Source organism: Triticum dicoccoides, chromosome 4B, assembly GCF_002162155.2.
Source record: "Triticum dicoccoides isolate Atlit2015 ecotype Zavitan chromosome 4B, WEW_v2.0, whole genome shotgun sequence".
Classification (NCBI taxonomy): Eukaryota; Viridiplantae; Streptophyta; class Magnoliopsida; order Poales; family Poaceae; genus Triticum; species Triticum dicoccoides.
The window spans coordinates 680,843,604-680,866,824 of NC_041387.1; the positions used below are offsets into that span (position 1 = coordinate 680,843,604).

At 44.5% G+C, this 23,221-nt stretch overlaps 1 protein-coding gene across 1 annotated transcript in view; it reads right to left on the reverse strand.

Moving 5' to 3' along the window:
* Positions 1-1,715: 1,715 nt before the first annotated feature.
* Positions 1,716-23,221, reverse strand: part of LOC119292343 — a 37,235-nt gene continuing 15,729 nt past the window's right edge. The window contains exons 2-5 of the mRNA XM_037571193.1: positions 3,532-5,753; positions 3,311-3,454; positions 2,433-2,570; positions 1,716-2,145 (exon numbers count right to left, since the gene is read on the reverse strand). Of these exons, the coding sequence (XP_037427090.1) occupies positions 1,993-2,145; positions 2,433-2,570; positions 3,311-3,454; positions 3,532-5,724 (2,628 nt within the window). The 5' untranslated portion in view covers positions 5,725-5,753 and the 3' untranslated portion in view covers positions 1,716-1,992. The remainder of the gene's footprint in view (positions 2,146-2,432; positions 2,571-3,310; positions 3,455-3,531; positions 5,754-23,221) is intronic.

A 23,221-nucleotide genomic window follows, 5' to 3' on the forward strand; every position in this document is an offset into this window, starting at 1 on the left:
TAATCGTCGGGAGGAACTAGAGAAGATCAAAGTAGTAATACACACACAAAAAACGTGCACATTTGCGTTAAGAATAAAAAAACACGGATGTTGCGAAGCCTTTTGTTTTGCGGGTTATTTTTAGTTTTATTTTTGCAGATGTTGAGAAGCCTCGCTGGTCACAAGACAAATCTAGAGCTTCTGGATGGGGGTGTGGATGCACATTTTTTTTTCCTTCGAGTAACACCTGAAAAGAGGGGTAGGGGTTCCTACATTTTATATAGAAGAAGAGAGTTGCTCGGTTAATTAGGGAAAAGCGGGTGAAAACCAGATACAAAGAGGACAAGGCTCTTCACCGATTATGAAGCGAAAGAATCCAAAACAGACACCCCATCACTCACACGAACATACCAACAAACCGAAGGAACCGCGCACCAAACCGCAAACACCACCGCCGATGAAGAGAGAGAAACAAAGCCACCATGGGAGGAAGGGCCATGCCACCACACCAAAAACATATTGTGGATGCACTATGCGGAACAAAAAATAAAATAAAAGCCCAAGTGCCATATTCACCTCAAATATGAGTATTAATCAAACCTCAAGAACATATTCTGCTGAATTCGCGAGGGCAAGGTGTGATGGATATGCACCAATGTATCCATTTTTTTAAACTCACCACCATATTAATGCTCAATAATGTGGTTTACATGCATAATGCCAGGTGTCACGGATAACCGGACATGGCGTCCGCTAGCAAGAGTGGTAGCGGTTTTTGCCTGTTCATGAGCTTCGAAGTTCGTCTCTCTTTCCTTCATGCATTATTTCTAGAACCTACGAAGTGTCGCTTCCTTGACTAAACTTCATGGATAATCATGGCAGATGGCCCCGGATAAGCTTCTTTCAGATGATAAACTAGAGAGATGTAGTTTGTAACCATTCTCACCTTGTGGAGATAAGGATTGACCTTCCAAATAAAACTTCTAACCTTCGCTGACACATTGGCCACCAAGGGTAGAATGGGCTTTTAGCCCAGTGCTTAGGCCCAAAGCAACACAAAATACCCGTTAAGAGCTTGCAATAGACCGTGTGTAAAGTAACACGTCAAAGCGCGCACACATGGCCCAGTCCAGGGCTCATCCTTAAATATCATCCCGTTAAGGGTAGAATGTTTGTACCATTTCTAAACGTGTTAACATCTTTTAAATGCCAGGAAAAAATATTTGAATGGTACAAACATTTTTAACATAGTATGCGAACAATTTTGGCATTTTTCCGAACAGTTAACAGAAAAATGTCATTAGCACATTTTCAAGAGTATGGACATGCATGTAGATGCACATATACTCCCTCTGTTTCTTTTTGGTTTGCATAAAAGATTGATGACAGTCAAACTTTGTAAAGTTTGACTAGTTTTGTAGGAAAAGATATCAACATTCACACTATGAAATCAATATTACTAGATGCATAATTAAATTAATTTTCATAACATATAACTTTAGTATTGCAGAGGTTAATGTTTTTTCTATAAAGTTAGTCAAACTTTACAAAGTTTAACTTTGACCAAATCTTATATGTCAGACTAAAAAAAACCAGACGGAGTACTATGCATGCATGCAGACTTAGTTAAATGAATTAACTAGAAAAGTGTTCGGATCTGTAACTATCTTCCGATTAGTAGAAAGTTAGCACAGTCTATTAAATACATAAAAACTAGCATTAACACTTACAGAGTATGAAAGGAAACATATAGAAGCATATAGGTTTTTTAGAATAAAAGTATATATAGGTTACATAGAGTACAGGCAGACTAAGCATGAAAAAAAAGTGCAAATACGCGAACAAATAAATAAATGTCCTAGTAAAAGAACAACCACGGTAGCTGATCGAGCTGACACAGCGACATCTTACACAAGTTCTTGGACCATTACAACCAAGTAATAGTAATACTGATATCTTTTGTGGAAATGCAAAATATATATTTTGTTCCTACAGACGGCACGAGATCGACCTTCAGTTTGTGCTACTTCCCACATTGTCCTTCTGCTCTATCTCCAGTACCCCACCAGCTTGCTCTATCTCCGACGCTACATCAGCAAGCTCAATCTCCAGTGCTCCATCTACTTGCTTTTGCTCTGTTTCTGGTGCCACAACAGTTTCAAGATTCTGTCCATGGACAACGATGTCAGCTATAAATATATATTTTTTTGAACGGTGTCAGCTATAAATATGGAGTACGACGGAGGAACAATTAATACCCAAAAAAAGAGGAGAAGGAGCAGGAGGAGGAGGAGATATTAAGAGGCAACAGTCAGTTATGTATATGTATATGTATATGTATGCTCAAGCAATGGTGATGTAGCTTTTTTTTTGGACATCTTATTAAAAGTCTCGAAAAAAGCACAAGGTCTTAGATTCATTACAGCTTGCAAGCTTAGCAAAGATGTAGTTACCTGTTGTATTGCAAATTGTTGGGACTGTGGGGGCATCGGTACGTCAAGTTGGTGGATCTCTGATGACGAATAAATTTGCTCAATCTCTGGTGATGACAGATACACCTCCAATGCCAAATCAGTTTCAGGTGAGGTATTCTGTTCATGCATGGGTCAAAATGTTAATATTACGTAGAACACCCATCCATATTTGTGCCGTAATTAGTACACTGTAAGACATGGGAAAATCCGGCAATGGTCGGGTAACTTAACCATACCCAACCTAAACCCACGTGACAAATTTAAGAAAACCAAGCCAAACCAATCCACAAAAATGTGTATTGACACCTAACCTAAACTAAATCACAAGAAATCTGAACCCAAACCAAACTAAACTGGTAAACGAACCGTGGTTTTAGCTTGTGATTTTTAACCCACGCGTGTTGTATATCTATACAAATATATATCACCTAATAACCCGCCGGCTTAATCATGTGCTAGCTGGGAAGCAGCATGTCAAACAGCACTCCTGCGCACGTACGCTCGCTTGGAGAAACAGTGCTCCTGCGTCGGAGCCTGGACGCATGGAACCGATCTAACAAATCTGTTATCAGACATAGCTAGGAACTGTTAGGGACCAAACTAAATAGGCCCACACCCAACCACATCGAACTCATTCCTCCTTAAACCAACCAAACCGAACTGTTAAAAGTTTATCCCCATGAAAAACCGAACCAAGCAAACCCAAAGCAAGGACCAAACCATTTAACCTGGTTAATTCAAAACCATTTTCATCCCGCAAAAAAAATAATAATAATTCAAAACCATTTCCAGGTTTAGACATGGAAAACTAAGAAGCAACTATATATGCATGCTGGAGTAGTGCTAGAAACATTTACCGTTCCCGATGCAATTTGTTGGATTTGTGGGTCAGTTGGTATATCAATTCGGTGCATATCCGTCTCCGGTGACTGATTAGCTTGCCATGTCTCCGATGACGACCAATACACCTCCGATCCCACATCAGTATCAGGGGAGGCATTCTGCACGTATCCACCAGATGTGTATAAGAGACATGACGAAAAACAAGAAACGAATTATATATGATGGAGTTAGTTACCGGCAGCGACGGAAATTGTCCAGGCTGTGTGTGCAGTGGTAGTGGTAGGTTGAGTCCGTTCATGTTGACCACATGCTGCTGGATATCTGATGAGGACCAATCAGTTTGTTCTCTCTCGGATGTTGACCACCCAGCTTGCCCTCCCTCCCATCGTGACATCCATGACTGATACACCATGTCTCGCGGTGCCCAAGCCCTAACAAATAAGCGTGGGTATTCTTGCGAAGGCTGCAGAAGCGACCACGTCTGATGATCATATTCATACGCATGCTGGTAGAATTCAAACGCGTAGAGAGGCCCTTGTGGCCGCCGGATCCAGCTGCTCTGATCCACTGACACCAGCGACCCTGGTGTGGGCACATGAGGATCATCAGATGCCAACAGCTTGAACTCCCTTCCCACATCCCCTAGACCGTGATGCATCATGATTGACGCAACCACGGTGAGAGGCTCCACTCCGTCGCTGAGCTTGCGCGCATGTAGTTCCATGGGGCACTTACCAGCAGCGTATATGAGCACCCTCACCAATACCTCCTTTAACTCACTCAACGAATGCATGGAAGGAAATTCTTCAAAGGGACATGATGAGAACCTCTCATTGTAGAGCCTTTGATTTGCATATGCCTCCAGAATCTCTCTCTTGGTCATGTTGTCACTGTGGTTGTGCCTGATCCATTCGGCGAAGCAGGGTTCAAGGTCTTGGGCAGCCGTGCTGACTGGTAGCATGGAAGGGTGAACCACCATAAGGTACATGAGGTAGTCTGATATCTTTCTGCACTCTGCCACAAGCAGGGCCGAATGACTTGCATCACCTCCTAGCTGCAAGTGTCTGCTTATGTGCATGTCTGTGAATATATGCAGGCGAAAAAGGGCATGCTCGAAGGGAAGACTTAGCAAGTAGTTCAATTTCCGGCCAAGCTCTAGGCGCTGGTATCTCTGCCCAGAATCTGTGTCGTCAAAAAATCCCACAATATACTCCATGATCTCCTTGTCTTCGACGTGCTTGATGTGCCATAAGTTTCTCCATTGCTTCTCTAGACCCAATGCGGCGATGACCTTGGAAAATCTTGGCACAGATTTCTCGTACAAGGAGTAGTCTGTAAGGTTAAATTGCCCCATGGACGGACATGCCAAACCTTTTCGGGAAGCAGCGCGGCCCAGCCAACAGAGAAAGCTGCCCTCTTTCGAGCATGCCCTTGTCCATGGCGACACTATCACCATGGAGGCTGAATAAAATTCCATGAAGATACTCCCGACAAACAATGCATAGGTGATGGTAACGTTGGCTTTGTTGTGGCCTTGTAGTTCCTGATTCATCGAGAAGAGCACAAAGGCGACTAGCATGGCGATCAAGGCGCCGCACCGGAGCACCCGGCCCGTCCAGCTTTGCAGCACCATAGCCTTTGTGTACAGGATATCATAAATCATACGAAGCTCCATCGTTACGACCTTGAGCTTCCCTTCTCTTTGGCCCATGTCTGCAAAATTATCCACCAGATGCCCCTTGACCCCATCTCCCAGCTGGAACATTGTCCGTCCTGCAAGCAGCCCTCTGCCTTGAAGTACCGATTTAAGAGCATAAGCTGCCACGACATCACCAGCAACACTTTCATCTTGTGATTCCTCTTCCTCCACCTTGCGACTTCCGAGGCTATCTCGGCTCCCTCTCTGTAGAGCCCATGTCCTCTCGCCATATTTGATTATTCCAGCAACAAATATGGGCACCGCAACGGCTAGCAGGTGTGAGTTGAGTATGTCCAACGACTTCCAGAAGACATACATGGCCAGAGAGACCTGGATCAGGAGGTTCAACAAGTGCCTCAGCCATAGGTTGTTGTCCTCAATGGAAAACGCAGTGATGGTGTCCTGGCCGCCCAGATGAAGAAGGAGAAAGGGTGCCCAGAGGAAAGGCAGCATGCGATCGTGCGCAGAAGAGTCGTGGCTTCTCAGTTTGTATTTTTCCTCGTATTGGGAGAAGAGGCCAATGGTGAAGACGGCAATAGCGTCCGCCCCCACGTAAACCAGCCACACTATGAACCTCATGAACCCACTGATTTTGCGCCACCTGATTCTGCGCCACCGGTGGTTACCAGTGAATAGCAGGATGAGCTGTAGCATTAAGCTGATGATTACCATTAACTGGATTCCCTGCTCATGCCACATCTGCGAGAAGCTTGCCCTTGTCGAGTCCATATTATTCTGTGTTCCTGTCCCTTGGCCACCTGCGCGTAATTAAGTTCCAAAAATAATTTAATTAGCACCATACACGAAATGTTATTACGCGCAGCAGAACCACATATGTAATACATGCATGTTCGAAATTATTTAATTAGCATCATATATGATAGATAATGTGATATTTTTTTTGCAGGGATATATGATAATGTCATTACAACAGAACAGCATATATACAGTGCATGCATCATGAAAATGACCGTAGCATTTTCTAGACAACACTGTAATGTTATTACTTAATTAGTAGATCAGTTACCACATGTAAAAGAAGTTAATTATCCATAGTTATGTGCTCTTGTAGTCGACTAATAGCATCTAAAAAGCTTTTCCCACCTATGCTATGTACTACCTTCGTTCCAAAATATAAGGTGTATTGATTTTCATGCAAGTCAACCACTTGAATGTTTGACCAAGATTATAGAATAAAATAACAACATTTGCAATACCTAATAGGTAAAATATAAGACTACTTTCCATGACGAACCAAATGATATAAATTTCGTATTGTGGATATCGATAATTTTTTTCTAAAACTCGGTCAAACATGCACTCGTTTATATAAAGGAATGGAGGGATGTCTTTAAAATCCTAAGTCGACTTGCAAAGGAATCACTGACACGGTGTCGCATTTTTGGTGGGGTGACGAGGATTCAGAAGAAGACACACTGGATGGCTTGTTTGAAAATATGTCCCAAAAAATATCAAGGATGGGTGAGTTTTGCAATATCCATTGCTTCAATTTGGCGATACTGGCTAAAAAAGTGTGGCATCTTCTTGAGAACCAAGAATCTTTATGTACTCCAATTTTGAAAGCCAAGTATTTCCCAGATGATGATTTGCTGAATACAAAACTAAAAAAAGGCTCATCTTTTACTTTGCAAAGTATAATGGTGGGAGTAAATTCTTTGAATCACCGTTATATATGGAGAGTTGGTAATGGGTAGAATGTTGATATTAATATATGGAGAGTTGGTAATGGGTAGAATATTGGTATTTGTGACCATGCGTGGATCCCAAATTGTGCTAATAGAAGAATTGTCACTCCTAAAGGGGGACATCTCATGTCTTAGGTTTTTGATCTTATTTATCTCGTTACCAAATTGGAATGATGACTTGATCAGACGAGCGCTGTGGCCAATTGATGCACAATGAGTTCTTGTGATTTCTCTTTTGTTTCATGATATGTCTAACTTTATTGTGTGGAGTTTCACAAATGGGATATTCACTGTTCGTTCATTCTATTTAGTGGAATGGGCTCATCAACATGAGAGGAAACTCAGAGGAACTAATGCAATGGGACAATTTATTACTATCCCATTTGGTGTAAGACTTGGAAATTATCTTGTCTGACATGGTAAAAATCTTTATTTGTGGCATGTTGCATGGCACTCTTCCTTGACGTGTTACGCTTGTCAATAGACATTGAAAATTTCACCTCAAAGCCCCTCTTATGCCAATGGACCTGAGGATATTAAGCACGTTTTGTTCCAATGCCAACAAAGCTAAGGGATTTGGAGAGTTTTGGGGTTAGATGTACTGATTAAATGAGCTTTTGAAATTGATCATGCTATGGAGGCTGACCTTGAATTTTTATTTCATATGCTGGATTAGGATCTGTCTATTTTGGGTATTGATAATGCTCGTGAGTTTATAGCCATTACCACTTGGTACTTGTGGCAGGAAAGGTGTAAGCTGGTCCATGAGGAGAATGATCAAGATGTTAATCAGACTACCATGGGTACCATGGGGATTCATACCCTGGTGGCAAACTATATTATTGCTCTTTCCCTTGATGCTACCATGCACAAAGGGGTTGTACTCGACAACCTTTGGGCTTTGTTAAACTTAATATTGATGTATCTTTTGATCAAGACTTGCTTAGGGGCTCGACTAGTGCAGTTTTAGGAGATGCTAGCAGGAAATGCATTGCCGGAGGTAACTGGAAAATTGATTAGTGTGCTGACGTCCTGATTGCCAAAACTTTAGGACTAAGGTTTGGCCTATCAATTGTTCAAAGGTCTGGCCACAAATTTATCTTTTTGTACAGGTCGCATTTAAATGTATTTCATCCTGAAATTTACACACATACACATCACATCCTTGCTTACTTGTACAATTTTTTTCAGATTTTTTTGAAACAAAAAACTTTGTATTTTGATATTTTCAAAAATTCGGCCTCCATGGAGGCCGCGATCCAAACGCCATACACGACACAATCGGCTTATATATAGCACACTGGAGTCATATCATTAGAAATCAAGTGGTTGCTAGAGTAAACTTGTGCTGAAAGACCCATATTTGGCTAACTCTCTCAATTTGTCATACGACGGCAAAAAAACTCACACATTAAGCGAAGCAAAAACTTTGCCTATGTTGTCCCAATATAGTCGGCCCTAAGCCCGGCTAAAGACGGAGGGTTGTGATAGGCTTGGCAAGCCAATGTGAAAACTCAGCCACTCTTATGGAGATGAAACCCAAAAGATTTTCTTTGGCGCATAACCCTCTCAGCGATGCGCCACATCGGAACCCGAGTATGTTGTCAAATGGGCAAGGGCCGGGCTGTCACACCCCCCTCCCAGTGGCGCGCCGTATCTTGATCTGGATACGGTGGGAAATGAGCGAGGATCGGGTCGTTACATCCTCAGTGGCGCGCTACATTGGCACCCGGATGTTGTGGAAAATGAGCAAGGGTTTTCACTTTTGACTCGGCTAGTGCGAAGGGTAAGGAATCTAGCCGAGCCTAGGAGGATCCGCTTAGGTAGCTGGAACGTAGGGTCTCTGACACGGAAGCTTGGGGAGCTACTTGATGCAGCGGTGATGAGAGGTGTTGATATCCTTTGTGTCCAAGAAACCAAATGGAGGGGACATAAGGCGAAGCAGGTGGAGGATACTGGTTTCAAGTTGAGGTACACGGGGACAACTGCAAATAGAATGGCATAGGCATCTTGATCAACAAGAGCCTCAAGTATGGAGGGGTAAACGTCAAGAGACATGGGACCGAATTATCTTGGTCAAGCTGGTAATTGGGGACCTAGTTCTCAGTGTTACCAGCGCGTATGCCCCACAAGTAGGCCTCAATGAGAACACCAAGAGGGATTTCTGGAAAGGGCTAGAGGACATGGTTAGGAGCGTACCAATTGAAGAGAAACTCTTCATAGGAGGAGACCTCAATGGTCACGTGGGTGCATCTAACAGAGATTTTGAAGGGGTGCATGGGGGCTTTGTTGGCTATGGCATCAGGAATCAAGAAGGAAATAATGTGTTAAGCTTTTCTCTAGTCTATGACATGATTGTAGCTAACACCCTCTTTAAAAAGAGAGAACCACATCTAGTGACTTTTAGTAGTGGTCAACACTCTAGGTAGATTGATTTCATCCTCTTGAGAAGAGAAGATAGGCGTGCATGCCTAGATTGTAAGGTGATACCTGGAGAGAGTGTTGTCCCTTTAGCATAAGTTGGTGGTTGGTGACTTCCGCTTTCCAATTCCTGTACAACGGGATAAGCATGCCAGAGTCACTAGAACGAAGTGGTGGAAGCTCAAGGAGGAGATAGCTCAGGCGTTCAAGGAGAGGGTCATTAAGGAGGGCCCTTGGCAGGAAGGAGGGGATGTAGACAGTCTATGGATGAAGGGTGGTGACTTGCATTCGTAAGGTGGCCTCACAGGAGTTTGGATTGTCCAGGGGAAGGATAAGCCAAGCTAAGGATACCTGGTGGTGGAATGATGATGTCTAGAAGGCGATTAAGGAGAAGAAAGATTGTTTCAGACACCTATACTTGATAGGAGTGCAAACAACATAGAAGTACAAGATGGCGAAGAAGGACGCAAAGCGAGCGGTCAGTGAAGAAAGAGATCGGGCGTATGAGAACTCTACTAGAGTTTAGGCGGGAAGGAAGGAGAAAGGTACATCTATAAGATGGCCAAGATCTGGGAGAGGAGGACGAGAGATGTTGGCCAAGTCAAATGCATTAAGGACGGAGCTGGCCAACTCCTTGTGAAGGACGAGGCCATTAAACATAGATGGAAGGAGCACTTCGACAAGTTGTTCAATGGGAGAATGACAGGTCTACCATTGAACTAGACGACTCCTTTGATGATACCAACAGGCATTTTGTGCGGCGAATCCAGGAGTCTAAGGTCAAGGAGGCTTCAAAAAGGATGAAAGGAGGCAAGGCAATGGGACCTGATTGTATCCCCATTGAGGTGTGGAAAGGCCTCGGGGACATAGCAATAGTATGACTAACCAAACTTTTCAACCTCATTTTTTGGGCAAACAAGATGCCGGAAGAATGGAGACGAAGTATGTTAGTACCAATCTTCAAGAACAAGGGGAATGTTCAGAGTTGTACTAATTATCATGGAATTAAGCTGATGGGCCATACAATGAAGCTATGTGAGAGAGTCATTGAGAACCGCTTAAGAAGACTGACAAGCATGACAAAAATTCAGTTCAGTTTCATGCCTGGGAGGTCGACCATGGAAGCCAATTTCTTGGTACGACAATTTATGCAGAGATACATGGAGCAAAAGAAGGACCTGCATATGGTGTTCATTGACTTGGAGAAGGCTTATGATAAGATACCGCAGAATGTCATGCGGTGGGCCTTGGAGAAAAACAAAGTCCCAACAAAGTACATTACCCATCATCAAGGACATGTACGATGATTTGTGACAAGTGTTCGAACAAGTGATGTCGATGTTGATGACTTCCCAATTAAGATAGGACTACATCACAGGTCAGCTTTGAGCCGTTATCTTTTTTGCTTTGGTGATGGATGAGACCACAAGGGATATACAAGGATATATTGCATGGTGTATGCTCTTTGTGGATGATGTGGTTCTAGTTGACTATAGTTGGACGGGGGTCAATAGGAAGCTAGAGTTATGGAGACAAACCTTGGAACCAAAAGGTTTTAGGCTTAGTAGAACTAAAACCGAGTACATGAGGTGCAGTTTCAGTACTATTAGGCGCGAGGAGGAGGAGGTTAGCCTTGATGGGCAGGTGGTGCCTCAGAAGGACACCTATCGATATTTTGGGTCAATGCTGCAGAAATGGGGGTATTGATGAAGACGTGAGCTATCGAATCAATGCCGGATGGATGAAGTGGCACCAAACTTCTGGCATTCTCTATGACAAGAGGGTGCCACAAAAGGTAAAAGGCAAGTTATATAGGACGGCGGTTCGACCCGCAAAGTTATATGACGCGAGTGTTCACCGACTAAAATGAGACATGTTCAATAGTTAGGTGTGGCGAAGATGCGCATGTTGAGATGTATGTGTGGCCACACGAGGAAGGATCGAGTCCGGAATGATGATATACGAAATAGAGTTGGGGTAGCACAAAATGAAGAGAAGCTTGTCCAACATTGTCTGAGATGGTTTGGGCATATTCAACGCATGCCTCCAGAAACTCCAGTGCATAGCCGACGGCTAAAGCGTCCGGATAATGTCAAGAAAGGTCTGGGTAGACCGAATTTGACATGGAAGGAGTCTGTAAAGAGAGAACTGAAGGATTGGAGTATCATCAAGGAACTAGCCATGGACATGGGTGAGTGGAAGCTTGCTATTTATGTGTTAGAATCATGAGTTGGTCGCGAGATCTTATGGGTTTTACATCTAGCCTACCCTAACTTGTATGGTACTAAAGGTTTTGTTTTTGTTGTTACTTTATTTTGTCGAATAGCAATGATTTATATAGATGAGCTGAAGTATCAGCTATCTGAGATAACGCCATACAATTTATTTTTGGAGCCGTGGGAAACTTATCATGGACAAGTGTAATTTTAAAACCATCTTACATAATATACAGTGTTATTAACACATTTTGAAAAAGCATGCACACATTTGAATCGAGCAAGTTAAAATATGATGCAAGGTGCCACTGAGACATGTAGCTATGCTATTATTATATATTTGTTGTTTCTGAGAGAGCATGACTAACTGATGCTAGCTCTAAACCAAATAAACAAAAAACATCTGGATGAACACGTGATGATCATAAACTCTTTTTTCTAAGTAAACCGTAAGACCATGATGGAAAGCCTGTACCTCCAATCCAACGGATATGTAAACTGGAGCTAGAAACATGTGTGCGCATCTATACTGCAACATGTGTTTACCTGACACTGATTGGTTGCTATAGATACACCAACAATGACACCGCATGCAATAAACTTTCTCTATCCAGAAATCCAAATGGATTTTTGTTTGCTTAAAGGAAAATGACTTCTAAGTACCCCTAGTTTGACATAGAACATCTTTTTTAGTTCATAATATAGACCGTATGTCCATCTGTACTAAACTTTCGGGAGTAGCATCACCAAATGCCCGAGGGGGGTCGGGAATTAAAATCGTGAGAACCACTAAAATTTAGTTGACTCATCCAAGACCACAGCTCCAACATGAGCTCTTTTCAACTAAAAAACCATGAAATCCTTTAAACGCCTAAACATTCATTAATGAAGGATAATTTTGGCTATATAAACATAGAGCGTAGCAACATATAAATTACTTATTCTGTAATAAAACCTACAAGGAAATAGTCTTGGTATGTTTGACGTTCTTGTGTACATGAGACTTCCGTATATAATAAGCATACTATTTTCAAATCAAAGTAATAAATATGGGTATAAACATATACTATTTTTCAGCCCATAGCTACCCGGGTCACCCCACGCCTTCATCCATACCATCCGTCGCAACTCATCAAGCAGCGCCTCGTCAACCCTAGCCGCTCACAAGTCTTCACGGACCACCGGATTGCTTGCATATCTGGCCGATGTTGCATAGTGCATACGCTGGCCACCACACAACATTATTGGGCTCGTGCGCACGGTGTGGTATTAAGTGTAGCCGAACTGGACAGATTAATCTAAAGGCCAACAATCAGATCGGTCTTGTTTTTTTCTCTTCAGTTTTGCTAAAGCATATCTAGATGTGCTCTAAGTATTGCATATCTAAGTCCTATGTCATTTATTTTATGTAAAGATTTGTGCAAGCATTTGTTGTTGTTTTTTTCTCTCTAATTTGATTGAGTCATTTAGATGTGCGATAACTAGGACACATTTAGAAGTGCCCTAGGCTACTCTTTTTTTATTGAAAGGGATGGGCTCCCTGAGTTCATTAATGAAACCAAATCTATTTCTACAGCCAAATCAGTTTGACCTTGTAGCAAGCCTTTTTTGTGTCCACTACAAAAGTTTGTTCACCTCTCATGCAGGTCCTTTAAACGATGATATTCTCCAACATGTCCCAGTGTCCGTTACACCGGCAATGAATGATGGCCTTGTCAGGACGTTTTCTGCTAAGGAGGTGAAGCAGGCCCTTGACTCTGTTGGAGACCTCAAAGCGCCCGATCAGTCTCTGCAACGTCATCTACAAGCTCATTTCCAAGGTCCTCGCAAACCGGCTGAAGGTGTTGTTGCCCGATATCATTTCTCCTTCACAGAGTGCCTTCGTGCCGGGACGTATGATTACTGATAACGTGCTCTTGGCATACGAGCTTACTCACTACATGCAGAACCGAAAAGGATGCCGGGATGGTCTTGTAGCTGTCAACCCAGTTTATAAGTATAGACCCAGTTTATACTGCAGCCTGAATATGAGCTTTGCTCAACCCAGTTTGGGGTAAGAAGTTTCGTGGAGTTTAGAACATTAGTATTTCTATATCAGTAATTCTCTCCTATGTTTCTCTGGTATTCGACCCCAACATAATAACCAATGCTTATTTGATGTCATGTTTTGGTCCCCAAAAGGAACTTCCTGGTGATAGTATTGTCTATTTTACTCACTGGATCGCCTTAAGCATTGAAAGGGGATGCAAAGAAGATGGTGCCGATGCAACTCTGGCATGGTCCCATGTTGAGGCTGCAGATATGGCTTTTAAGGAACCTATGTTCTCAGAAATACTGACTTTCCACGACCATGTTATTTTCACCAAGGTAATAGAACTTTGAAATTATTTTGCACAATATGTGACGAAAAGCTCGAAGCTCGCGAGCATAATGAGTGCTCGATAGTTTGGCTCGTTTTGGCTCGTGCTCGTTAGTTAATGAACCAAGCCGAACAGAGTTTCTTGCTCGTTAAGTTTAACGAGCTTAACGAGCGAGCAAATGAGTTTCACGAGCTAACTCATTTAGCTCGCTAATTTTCAAAAGTTTGAAATGACACCCCTACTTCAAATCAGCCCACTAACAAAAGAGTTGCCAGTTAGCCCAGCCCAGGGGCCTAGCACCCGAGCCCACTTCGGCACTTCTCATAGACCTAGGAGCTAGCCGCCAGGAGACCCTAGTCAACCAGGAACCAGCCAGGAACCAAACGTCCTTGTTTTATTTATGTCATTGTGAATTCTTGATGGGCTCTGTTAGCTGTATTATGTTAGTGCTCTAGCATTATGGCTTAGTGATAGAATATAGAAGGTCTAGAGACTTCATTCTTAATTATCCACCATCTCTTGATGTGTAACTGAAGTTGTACGAGCTGTATATAAACAGCTGAATTCTATTGAGAAGAATCACGGCAAACAACATCTTCTGTCTTGGTATCAGAGCTCGGCCCTTTTCCTCACCATGTCCACCGCCCCTGCTTCCAGTGATGGCACCTCCGGCGCGATGGCCTCGTCCGGCTCCGCCTCCATTGCTGCCATTGCCAACTTGATCACCATCCGCCTCACGAGGGAGAATTTTCTTCTGTGGAAAACTCAGGCCGTCCCCGTCCTTCGCGCGCAGGGCTCCTTCGGCTATGTCGATGGCTCTATCCCTGCTCCACCGGAGACCATCACCGAGGGCACCGGCGATGCTGCCCGTGTCGTGGCCAATCCGGCGTTCCTTCGCTGGTATCAACAGGACCAGGTGGTCCTCATCGCCCTGCTATCCTCCATGACTGAGGACATCATCGGGCAATTGACCCAGCTCCACACCTCTCGCGCCGTCTGGGATGCGCTGCACTGTTGGAAATATGCCCTAGAGGCAATAATAAAAGTATTATTATATTTCGTTGTTCATGATAATTTTCTTTTGTTCATGCTATAACTGTATTATCCGGAAATCGTAATACACGTGTGAACACATAGACCACAATATGTCCCTAGTGAGCCTCTAGTTGACTAGCTCGTTGTGATCAACAGATAGTCATGGTTTCCTGGCTATGGACATTGGATGTCGTTGATAACGGGATCACATCATTAGGAGAATGATGTGATGGACAAGACCCAATCCTAAGCATGGCACAAAGATCGTGTAGTTCGTTTGCTAGAGCTTTGCCAATGTCAAGTATCTCTTCCTTAGACCATGACTCCCGGATACCGTAAGAGTGCTTTGGGTGTACCAAACGTCACAACGTAACTGGGTGATTATAAAGGTGCACTACAGGTATCTCCGAAAGTGTCTGTTGGGTTGACACGGATCGAGACTGGGATTTGTCACTCCGTATGACGGAGAGGTATCTCTGGGCCCACTCGGTAATGCATCATCATAATGAGCTCAAGGTGACCAAGGTGTTGGCCACGGGATCATGCATTACGGTACGAGTAAAGTGACTTGCCGGTAACGAGACTGAACAAGGTATTAGGATACCGACGATCGAGTCTCGGGCAAGCAACGTACCGATTGACAAAGGGAATTGCATACAGGGTTTGATCGAATCCTCGACATCGTGGTTCAACCGATGAAATCATTGAGGAGCATGTGGGAGCCAACATGGGTATCCAGATCCCGCTGTTGGTTATTGCCCGAGAGTCGTCTCGGTCATGTCTGCGTATCTCCCGAACCCGTAGGGTCTACACACTTAAGGTTCGGTGACGCTAGGGTTATTAGGAAGACTAGTATGTGACTACCGAATGTTGTTCGGAGTCCCGGATGAGATCCCGGACGTCACAAGGAGTTCCGGAAGGGTCCGGAGGTAAAGATTTATATATGGGAAGTTGTCAAACGGACACCGGAAAGTTTCGGGGGCGTACCGGTATTGTACCGGGGCCACCGGAAGGGTTCCGGAGGTCCACCGGGAGGGGCCACCCCTCCCGGGGGGCCACTTGGGCTGCGTGGGGAGTTGGCCAGCCCCTGGTGGGCTGGGCGCACCCCCTCCCATGGGCCCTTGCGCCTAGGGTTGAGGGGGGAACCCTAGAGGGGGCGCCCCCCTTGCTTGGGGGGCAAGTCCCCCCTCCCCTTGGCCGCCGCCCCCCCTCTAGATGCATCTAGAGGGGCCGGCCCCTTCTCCCTTCCCCCTATAAATAGAGGGGCGAGGGGAGGGCTGCAAAACACCATTGAAGGCGCAGCCCCTCCCCTCCCCAACACCTCTCCTCCTCCGCGTGTGCTTGGCGAAGCCCTGTCGGAGAACTGTCACTCCACCATCATCACGCCATCGTGCTGCTGCTGGAGCCATCTTCCTCAACCTCTCCTTCCCCTTGCTGGATCAAGAAGGAGGAGACGTCGCCCGTACCGTACGTGTGTTGAACGCGGAGGTGCTGTCCGATCAGCAATTGGTCATCGGTGATCCGAATCACGGCGAGTACGACTCCACCATCACCGTGCAAGCTTCCGCTCGCGATCTACAAGTGGTATGTAGATGCAATCTCTCTCCCATGACTCGTTGCTTAGATGAACTCATAGATGGATCTTGGTGAAACCGTAGAATTTTTTTTAATTTTCTGCAACGTTCCCCAACAGTGGCATCATGAGCTAGGTCTATGCGTAGTTCTCTTTGCACGAGTAGAACACAATTTTGTTGTGGGCGTGGATCTTGTCAACTTACTTGCCTCTACTAGTCTTTTCTTGCTTCAACGGTATTATGGGATGAAGCGGCCCGGACCAACCTTACACGTACGCTTACGTGAGACCGGTTCCACCGATTGACATGCACTAGTTGCATAAGGTGGCTGGCGGGTGTCTGTCTCTCCCACTTTAGTTGGAGCGGATTCGATGAAAAGGGCCCTTATGAAGGGTAAATAGAAGTTGATAAAATCACGTTGTGGTTATTCGTAGGTAAGAAAACGTTCTTGCTAGAACCCAATTGCAGCCACGTAAAAGATGCAACAACAATTAGAGGACGTCTAACTTGTTTTTGCAGCGATTGATCATGTGATGTGATATGGCCAGAAGTTGTGATGAATGATGAATTGTGATGTATGAGATCATGTTCTTGTAATAGGATTCACGACTTGCATGTCGATGAGTATGACAACCGGCAGGAGCCATAGGAGCTGTCTTTATTTTTTGTATGACCTGCGTGTCATTGAAGAACGCCATGTAACTTACTTTACTTTATTGCTAAACGCGTTTGCCATAAAAGTAGAAGTAGTCGTTGGCGTGACAACTTCATGAAGACACGATGATGGAGATCATGGTGTCAAGCCGGTGACAAGATGATCATGGAGCCCCGAAGATGGAGATCAATGGAGCTATATGATATTGGCAATATCATGTCACAACTATATAATTGCATGTGATGTTTATTATGTTTATACATCTTGTTTACTTAGGACGACGGTAGTAAATAAGATGATCCCTTACAAAATTTCAAGAAGTGTTCTCCCCTAATTGTGCACCGTTGCTACAGTTCGTCGTTTCTAAGCACCACGTGATGATCGGGTGTGATGGATCCTTACGTTCACATACAACGGGTGTAAGACAGTTTTATACAGCAATAACACTTAGGGTTAACTTGACGATCCTACCATGTGCAGACATGGCCTCGGAACACGGAGACCGAAAGGTCGAACACAAGTCGTATGGAAGATACGATCAACATGAAGATGTTCACCGACGATGACTAGTCCGTCTCACGTGATGATCGGACACGGGCTAGTCGACTCGGATCGTGTAACACTTAGATGACTAGAGGGATGTCTAATCTGAGTGGGAGTTCATAATTTGATTAGAACTTAATTATCATGAACTTAGTATAAAACCTTTGCAAATATGTCTTGTAGATCAAATGGCCAACGCTCATGTCAACATGAACTTCAACGCATTCCTAGAGAAAACCAAGCTGAAAGATGATGGCAGCAACTATACGGACTGGGTCCGGAACCTGAGGATCATCCTCATAGCTGCCAGGAAACAATATGTCCTAGATGGACCGCTAGGTGACGCTCCCGTCCCAGAGAACCAAGACATTATGAATGCTTGGCAAACTCGTGCTGATGATTACTCCCTCGTTCAGTGCGGCATGCTTTACAGCTTAGAACCGGGGCTCCAAAAGCGTTTTGAGCATCACGGAGCATATGAGATGTTCGAGGAGCTGAAACTGGTTTTCCAAGCTCACGCCCGGGTCGAGAGATATGACATCTCCGACAAGTTCTACAGTTGTAAGATGGAGGAAAACAGTTATGTCAGTGAACACATCCTAAAGATGTCTGGGTTGCACAACCGTATGACCCAGCTGAACATTAACCTCCCAGCTGAGGCGGTCATTGACAGAATCCTCCAGTCGCTCCCACCAAGCTACAAGAGCTTTGTGATGAACTACAACATGCAGGGGATGGAAAAGACCATTCCTGAATTGTTCTCGATGCTGAAGTCAGCAGAGGCTGAAATCAAGAAAGAACATCAAGTGTTGATGGTCAATAAGACCACTGAGTTCAAGAAGGGCAAGGGCAAGAAGAACTTCAAGAAGGACGGCAAGGATGTTGCCGCGCCCGGTAAGCCAGTTGCCGGGAAGAAGTCAAAGAATGGACCCAAGCCTGAGACTGAGTGCTTTTATTACAAGGGGAAGGGTCACTGGAAGCGGAACTGCCCCAAATACTTAGCGGATAAGAAGGCCGGCAACAACAAAGGTATATTTGATATACATGTAATTGATGTGTACCTTACCAGTACTCGTAGTAACTCCTGGGTATTTGATACCGGTGCCGTTGCTCATATTTGTAACTCACAGCAGGAGCTGCGGAATAAACGAAGACTGGCGAAGGACGAGTTGACGATGCGCGTCGGGAATGGTTCCAGAGTCGATGTGATCACCGTCGGCACGCTGCCTCTACATTTACCCACGGGATTAGTTTTGAACCTTAATAATTGTTATTTAGTGCCAAGTTTGAGCATGAACATTGTATCTGGATCTCGTTTAATAGGAGATGGCTACTCATTTAAGTCTGAGAATAATGGTTGTTCGATTTATATGAGAGATATGTTTTATGGTCATGCTCCGATGGTCAATGGTTTATTCTTAATGAATCTCGAGCGTAATATTACACATGTCCATAGTGTGGATGCCAAAAGATGTAAAGTTGATAACGATAGTCCCACATACTTGTGGCACTGCCGCCTTGGTCACATTGGTGTCAAGCGCATGAAGAAGCTCCATGCTGATGGACTTTTGGAGTCTCTTGATTATGAATCGTTTGAGACGTGCGAACCATGCCTCATGGGCAAAATGACCAAGACTCCGTTCTCCGGAACAACGGAGCGAGCAGCCAACTTGTTGGAAATCATACATACCGATTTGTGCGGTCCAATGAGCGTTGAGGCTCGCGGAGGATATCGTTATGTTCTCACTCTCACTGATGACTTGAGTAGATATGGGTATGTCTACTTAATGAAACACAAGTCTGAGACCTTTGAAAAGTTTAAGGAATTTCAGAATGAAGTAGAGAATCAACGTGACCGAAAAATTAAGTTCCTACGATCAGATCGTGGAGGAGAATATTTAAGTCACGAATTTGGCACACACTTAAGGAAATGTGGAATCGTTTCACAACTCACGCCGCCTGGAACACCTCAGCGAAACGGTGTGTCCGAACGTCGTAGTCGCACTCTATTGGATATGGTGCGGTCTATGATGTCTCTTACCGATTTACCGCTATCATTTTGGGGATACGCTCTAGAGACAGCTACATTCACTTTAAATAGGGCACCGTCTAAATCCGTTGAGACGACACCGTATGAATTATGGTTTGGGAAGAAACCTAAGCTGTCGTTTCTAAAAGTTTGGGGATGCGATGCTTATGTCAAGAAACTTCAACCTGAAAAGCTCGAACCCAAGTCGGAAAAATGCGTCTTCATAGGATACCCTAAGGAAACTGTCGGGTATACCTTCTACTTAAGATCCGAGGGCAAGATCTTTGTTGCCAAGAACAGATGCTTTCTGGAAAAGGAGTTTCTCTCGAAAGAAGTAAGTGGGAGGAAAGTAGAACTCGATGAAGTGCTACCTCTCGAACGGGATAGTGGTGCAGCTCAGGGAAATGTTCCTGTGATGCCTACACCAACTGAAGAGGAAACCAATGATGATGATCAAGGTACTTCGGATCAAGTTGCTACTGAACTTCGTAGGTCCACAAGGACACGTTCCGCACCAGAGTGGTACGGCAACCCCGTCCTGGAAATCATGTTGTTAGACAACGGTGAACCTTCGAACTATGAAGAAGCGATGGCGGGCCCAGATTCCAACAAATGGCTTGAAGCCATGAAATCCGAGATAGAATCCATGTATGGAAACAAAGTATGGACTTTGACAGACTTGCCCGATGATCGGCGAGCAATAGAAAACAAATGGATCTTTAAGAAGAAGACGGACGCGGATGGGAATGTTACCATCTATAAAGCTCGACTTGTCGCTAAGGGTTATCGACAAGTTCAAGGGATTGACTACGATGAGACATTCTCTCCCGTAGCAAAGCTAAAGTCCGTCCGAATCATGTTAGCAATTGTCGCATACTATGATTATGAGATATGGCAAATGGACGTCAAAACGGCATTCCTTAACGGGCATCTTAAGGAAGAGCTGTATATGATGCAGCCGGAAGGTTTTGTCGATCCTAAGAACGCTAACAAAGTATGCAAGCTCCAGCGATCCATTTATGGGCTGGTGCAAGCATCTCGGAGTTGGAATATTCGCTTTGATGAGATGATCAACGCGTTTGGGTTTATGCAGACTTATGGAGAAGCCTGCGTTTACAAGTAAGTGAGTGGGAGCTCTGTAGCATTTCTCATATTATATGTAGATGACATACTCTTGATGGGAAATAATATAGAATTTCTGGACAGCATTAAGGCCTACTTGAACAAATGTTTTTCAATGAAGGACCTTGGAGAAGCTGCTTATATATTAGGCATCAAGATCTATAGAGATAGATCAAGACGCCTCATAGGTCTTTCACAAAGTACATACCTTGATAAGATTTTGAAAAGGTTCAAAATGGATCAGTCCAAGAAAGGGTTCTTGCCTATGTTACAAGGTGTGAGATTGAGCTCGGCTCAGTCACCGACCACGGCAAAAGATAAAGAAGAGATGAGTGTCATCCCCTATGCTTCAGCCATAGGATCTATTATGTATGCCATACTGTGTACCAGACCTGATGTAAACCTTGCCGTAAGTTTGGTAGCAAGATACCAAAGTAATCCCGGCAAGGAACACTGGACAGCGGTCAAGAATATCCTGAAGTACCTGAAAAGGACAAGGGACATGTTTCTCGTTTATGGAGGAGACGAAGAGCTCGTCGTAAAGGGTTACGTCGACGCTAGCTTTGACTCAGATCCGGATGACTCTAAGTCACAAACCGGATACGTGTATATGTTGAATGGTGGAGCAGTAAGCTGGTGCAGCTGCAAGCAGAGCGTCGTGGCGGGATCTACGTGTGAAGCGGAGTACATGGCAGCCTCGGAGGCAGCACATGAAGCAATTTGGGTGAAGGAGTTCATCACCGACCTAGGAGTCATACCCAATGCGTCGGGGCCAATCAAACTCTTCTGTGACAACACTGGAGCTATTGCCCTTGCAAAGGAGCCCAGGTTTCACAAGAAGACCAGGCACATCAAGCGTCGTTTCAACTCCATCCGTGAAAATGTTCAACATGGAGACATAGAAATTTGCAAAGTACATACAGATCTGAATGTCGCAGATCCGTTGACTAAACCTCTCTCGCGAGCAAAACATGATCAACACCAGAACTCTATGGGTGTTCGATTCATCACAATGTAACTAGATTGGTGACTCTAATGCAAGTGGGAGACTGTTGGAAATATGCCCTAGAGGCAATAATAAAAGTATTATTATATTTCGTTGTTCATGATAATTGTCTTTTGTTCATGCTATAACTGTATTATCCGGAAATCGTAATACACCTGTGAACACATAGACCACAATATGTCCCTAGTGGGCCTCTAGTTGACTAGCTCGTTGTGATCAATAGATAGTCATGGTTTCCTGGCTATGGACATTGGATGTCGTTGATAACAGGATCACATCATTAGGAGAATGATGTGATGGACAAGACCCAATCCTAAGCATGGCACAAAGATCGTGTAGTTCGTTTGCTAGAGCTTTGCCAATGTCAACTATCTCTTCCTTAGACCATGAGATCGTGTAACTCCCGGATACCGTAAGAGTGCTTTGGGTGTACCAAACATCACAACGTAACTGGGTGATTATAAAGGTGCACTACAGGTATCTCCGAAAGTGTCTGTTGGGTTGACACAGATCGAGACTGGGATTTGTCACTCCGTATGACGGAGAGGTATCTCTGGGCCCACTCGATAATGCATCATCATAATGAGCTCAAGGTGACCAAGGTGTTGGCCACGGGATCATGCATTACGGTACGAGTAAAGTGACTTGCCGGTAACGAGACTGAACAAGGTATTAGGATACCGACGATCGAGTCTCGGGCAAGCAACGTACCGATTGACAAAGGGAATTGTATACAGGGTTTGATCGAATCCTCGACACCGTGGTTCAACTGATGAAATCATCGAGGAGCATGTGGGAGCCAACATGGGTATCCAGATCCCGCTGTTCGTTATTGCCCGAGAGTCGTCTCGGTCATGTCTGCGTGTCTCCCGAACCCGTAGGGTCTACACACTTAAGGTTCGGTGACGCTAGGGTTATTAGGAAGACTAGTATGTGACTACCGAATGTTGTTAGGAGTCCCGGATGAGATCCCGGACGTCACGAGGAGTTCCGGAAGGGTCCGGAGGTAAAGATTTATATATGGGAAGTTGTCAAACGGACACCGGAAAGTTTCGGGGGCGTACCGGTATTGTACCGGGGCCACCGGAAGGGTTCCGGAGGTCCACCGGGAGGGGCCACCCCTCCCGGGGGGCCACTTGGGCTGCGTGGGGAGTTGTGTTGGAAATATGCCCTAGTGGCAATTATAAAAGTATTATTATATTTCATTGTTCATGATAATTGTCTTTTGTTCATGCTATAACTGTATTATCCGGAAATCGTAATACACGTGTGAACACATAGACCACAATATGTCCCTAGTGAGCCTCTAGTTGGCTAGCTCGTTGTGATCAACTGATAGTCGTGGTTTCCTGGCTATGGACATTGGATGTCGTTGATAATGGGATCACATCATTAGGAGAATGATGTGATGGACAAGACCCAATCCTAAGCATAGCACAAAGATCGTGTAGTTCGTTTGCTAGAGCTTTGCCAATGTCAAGTATCTCTTCCTTAGACCATGAGATCGTGTAACTCCCGGATACCGTAAGAGTGCTTTGGGTGTACCAAACGTCACAACG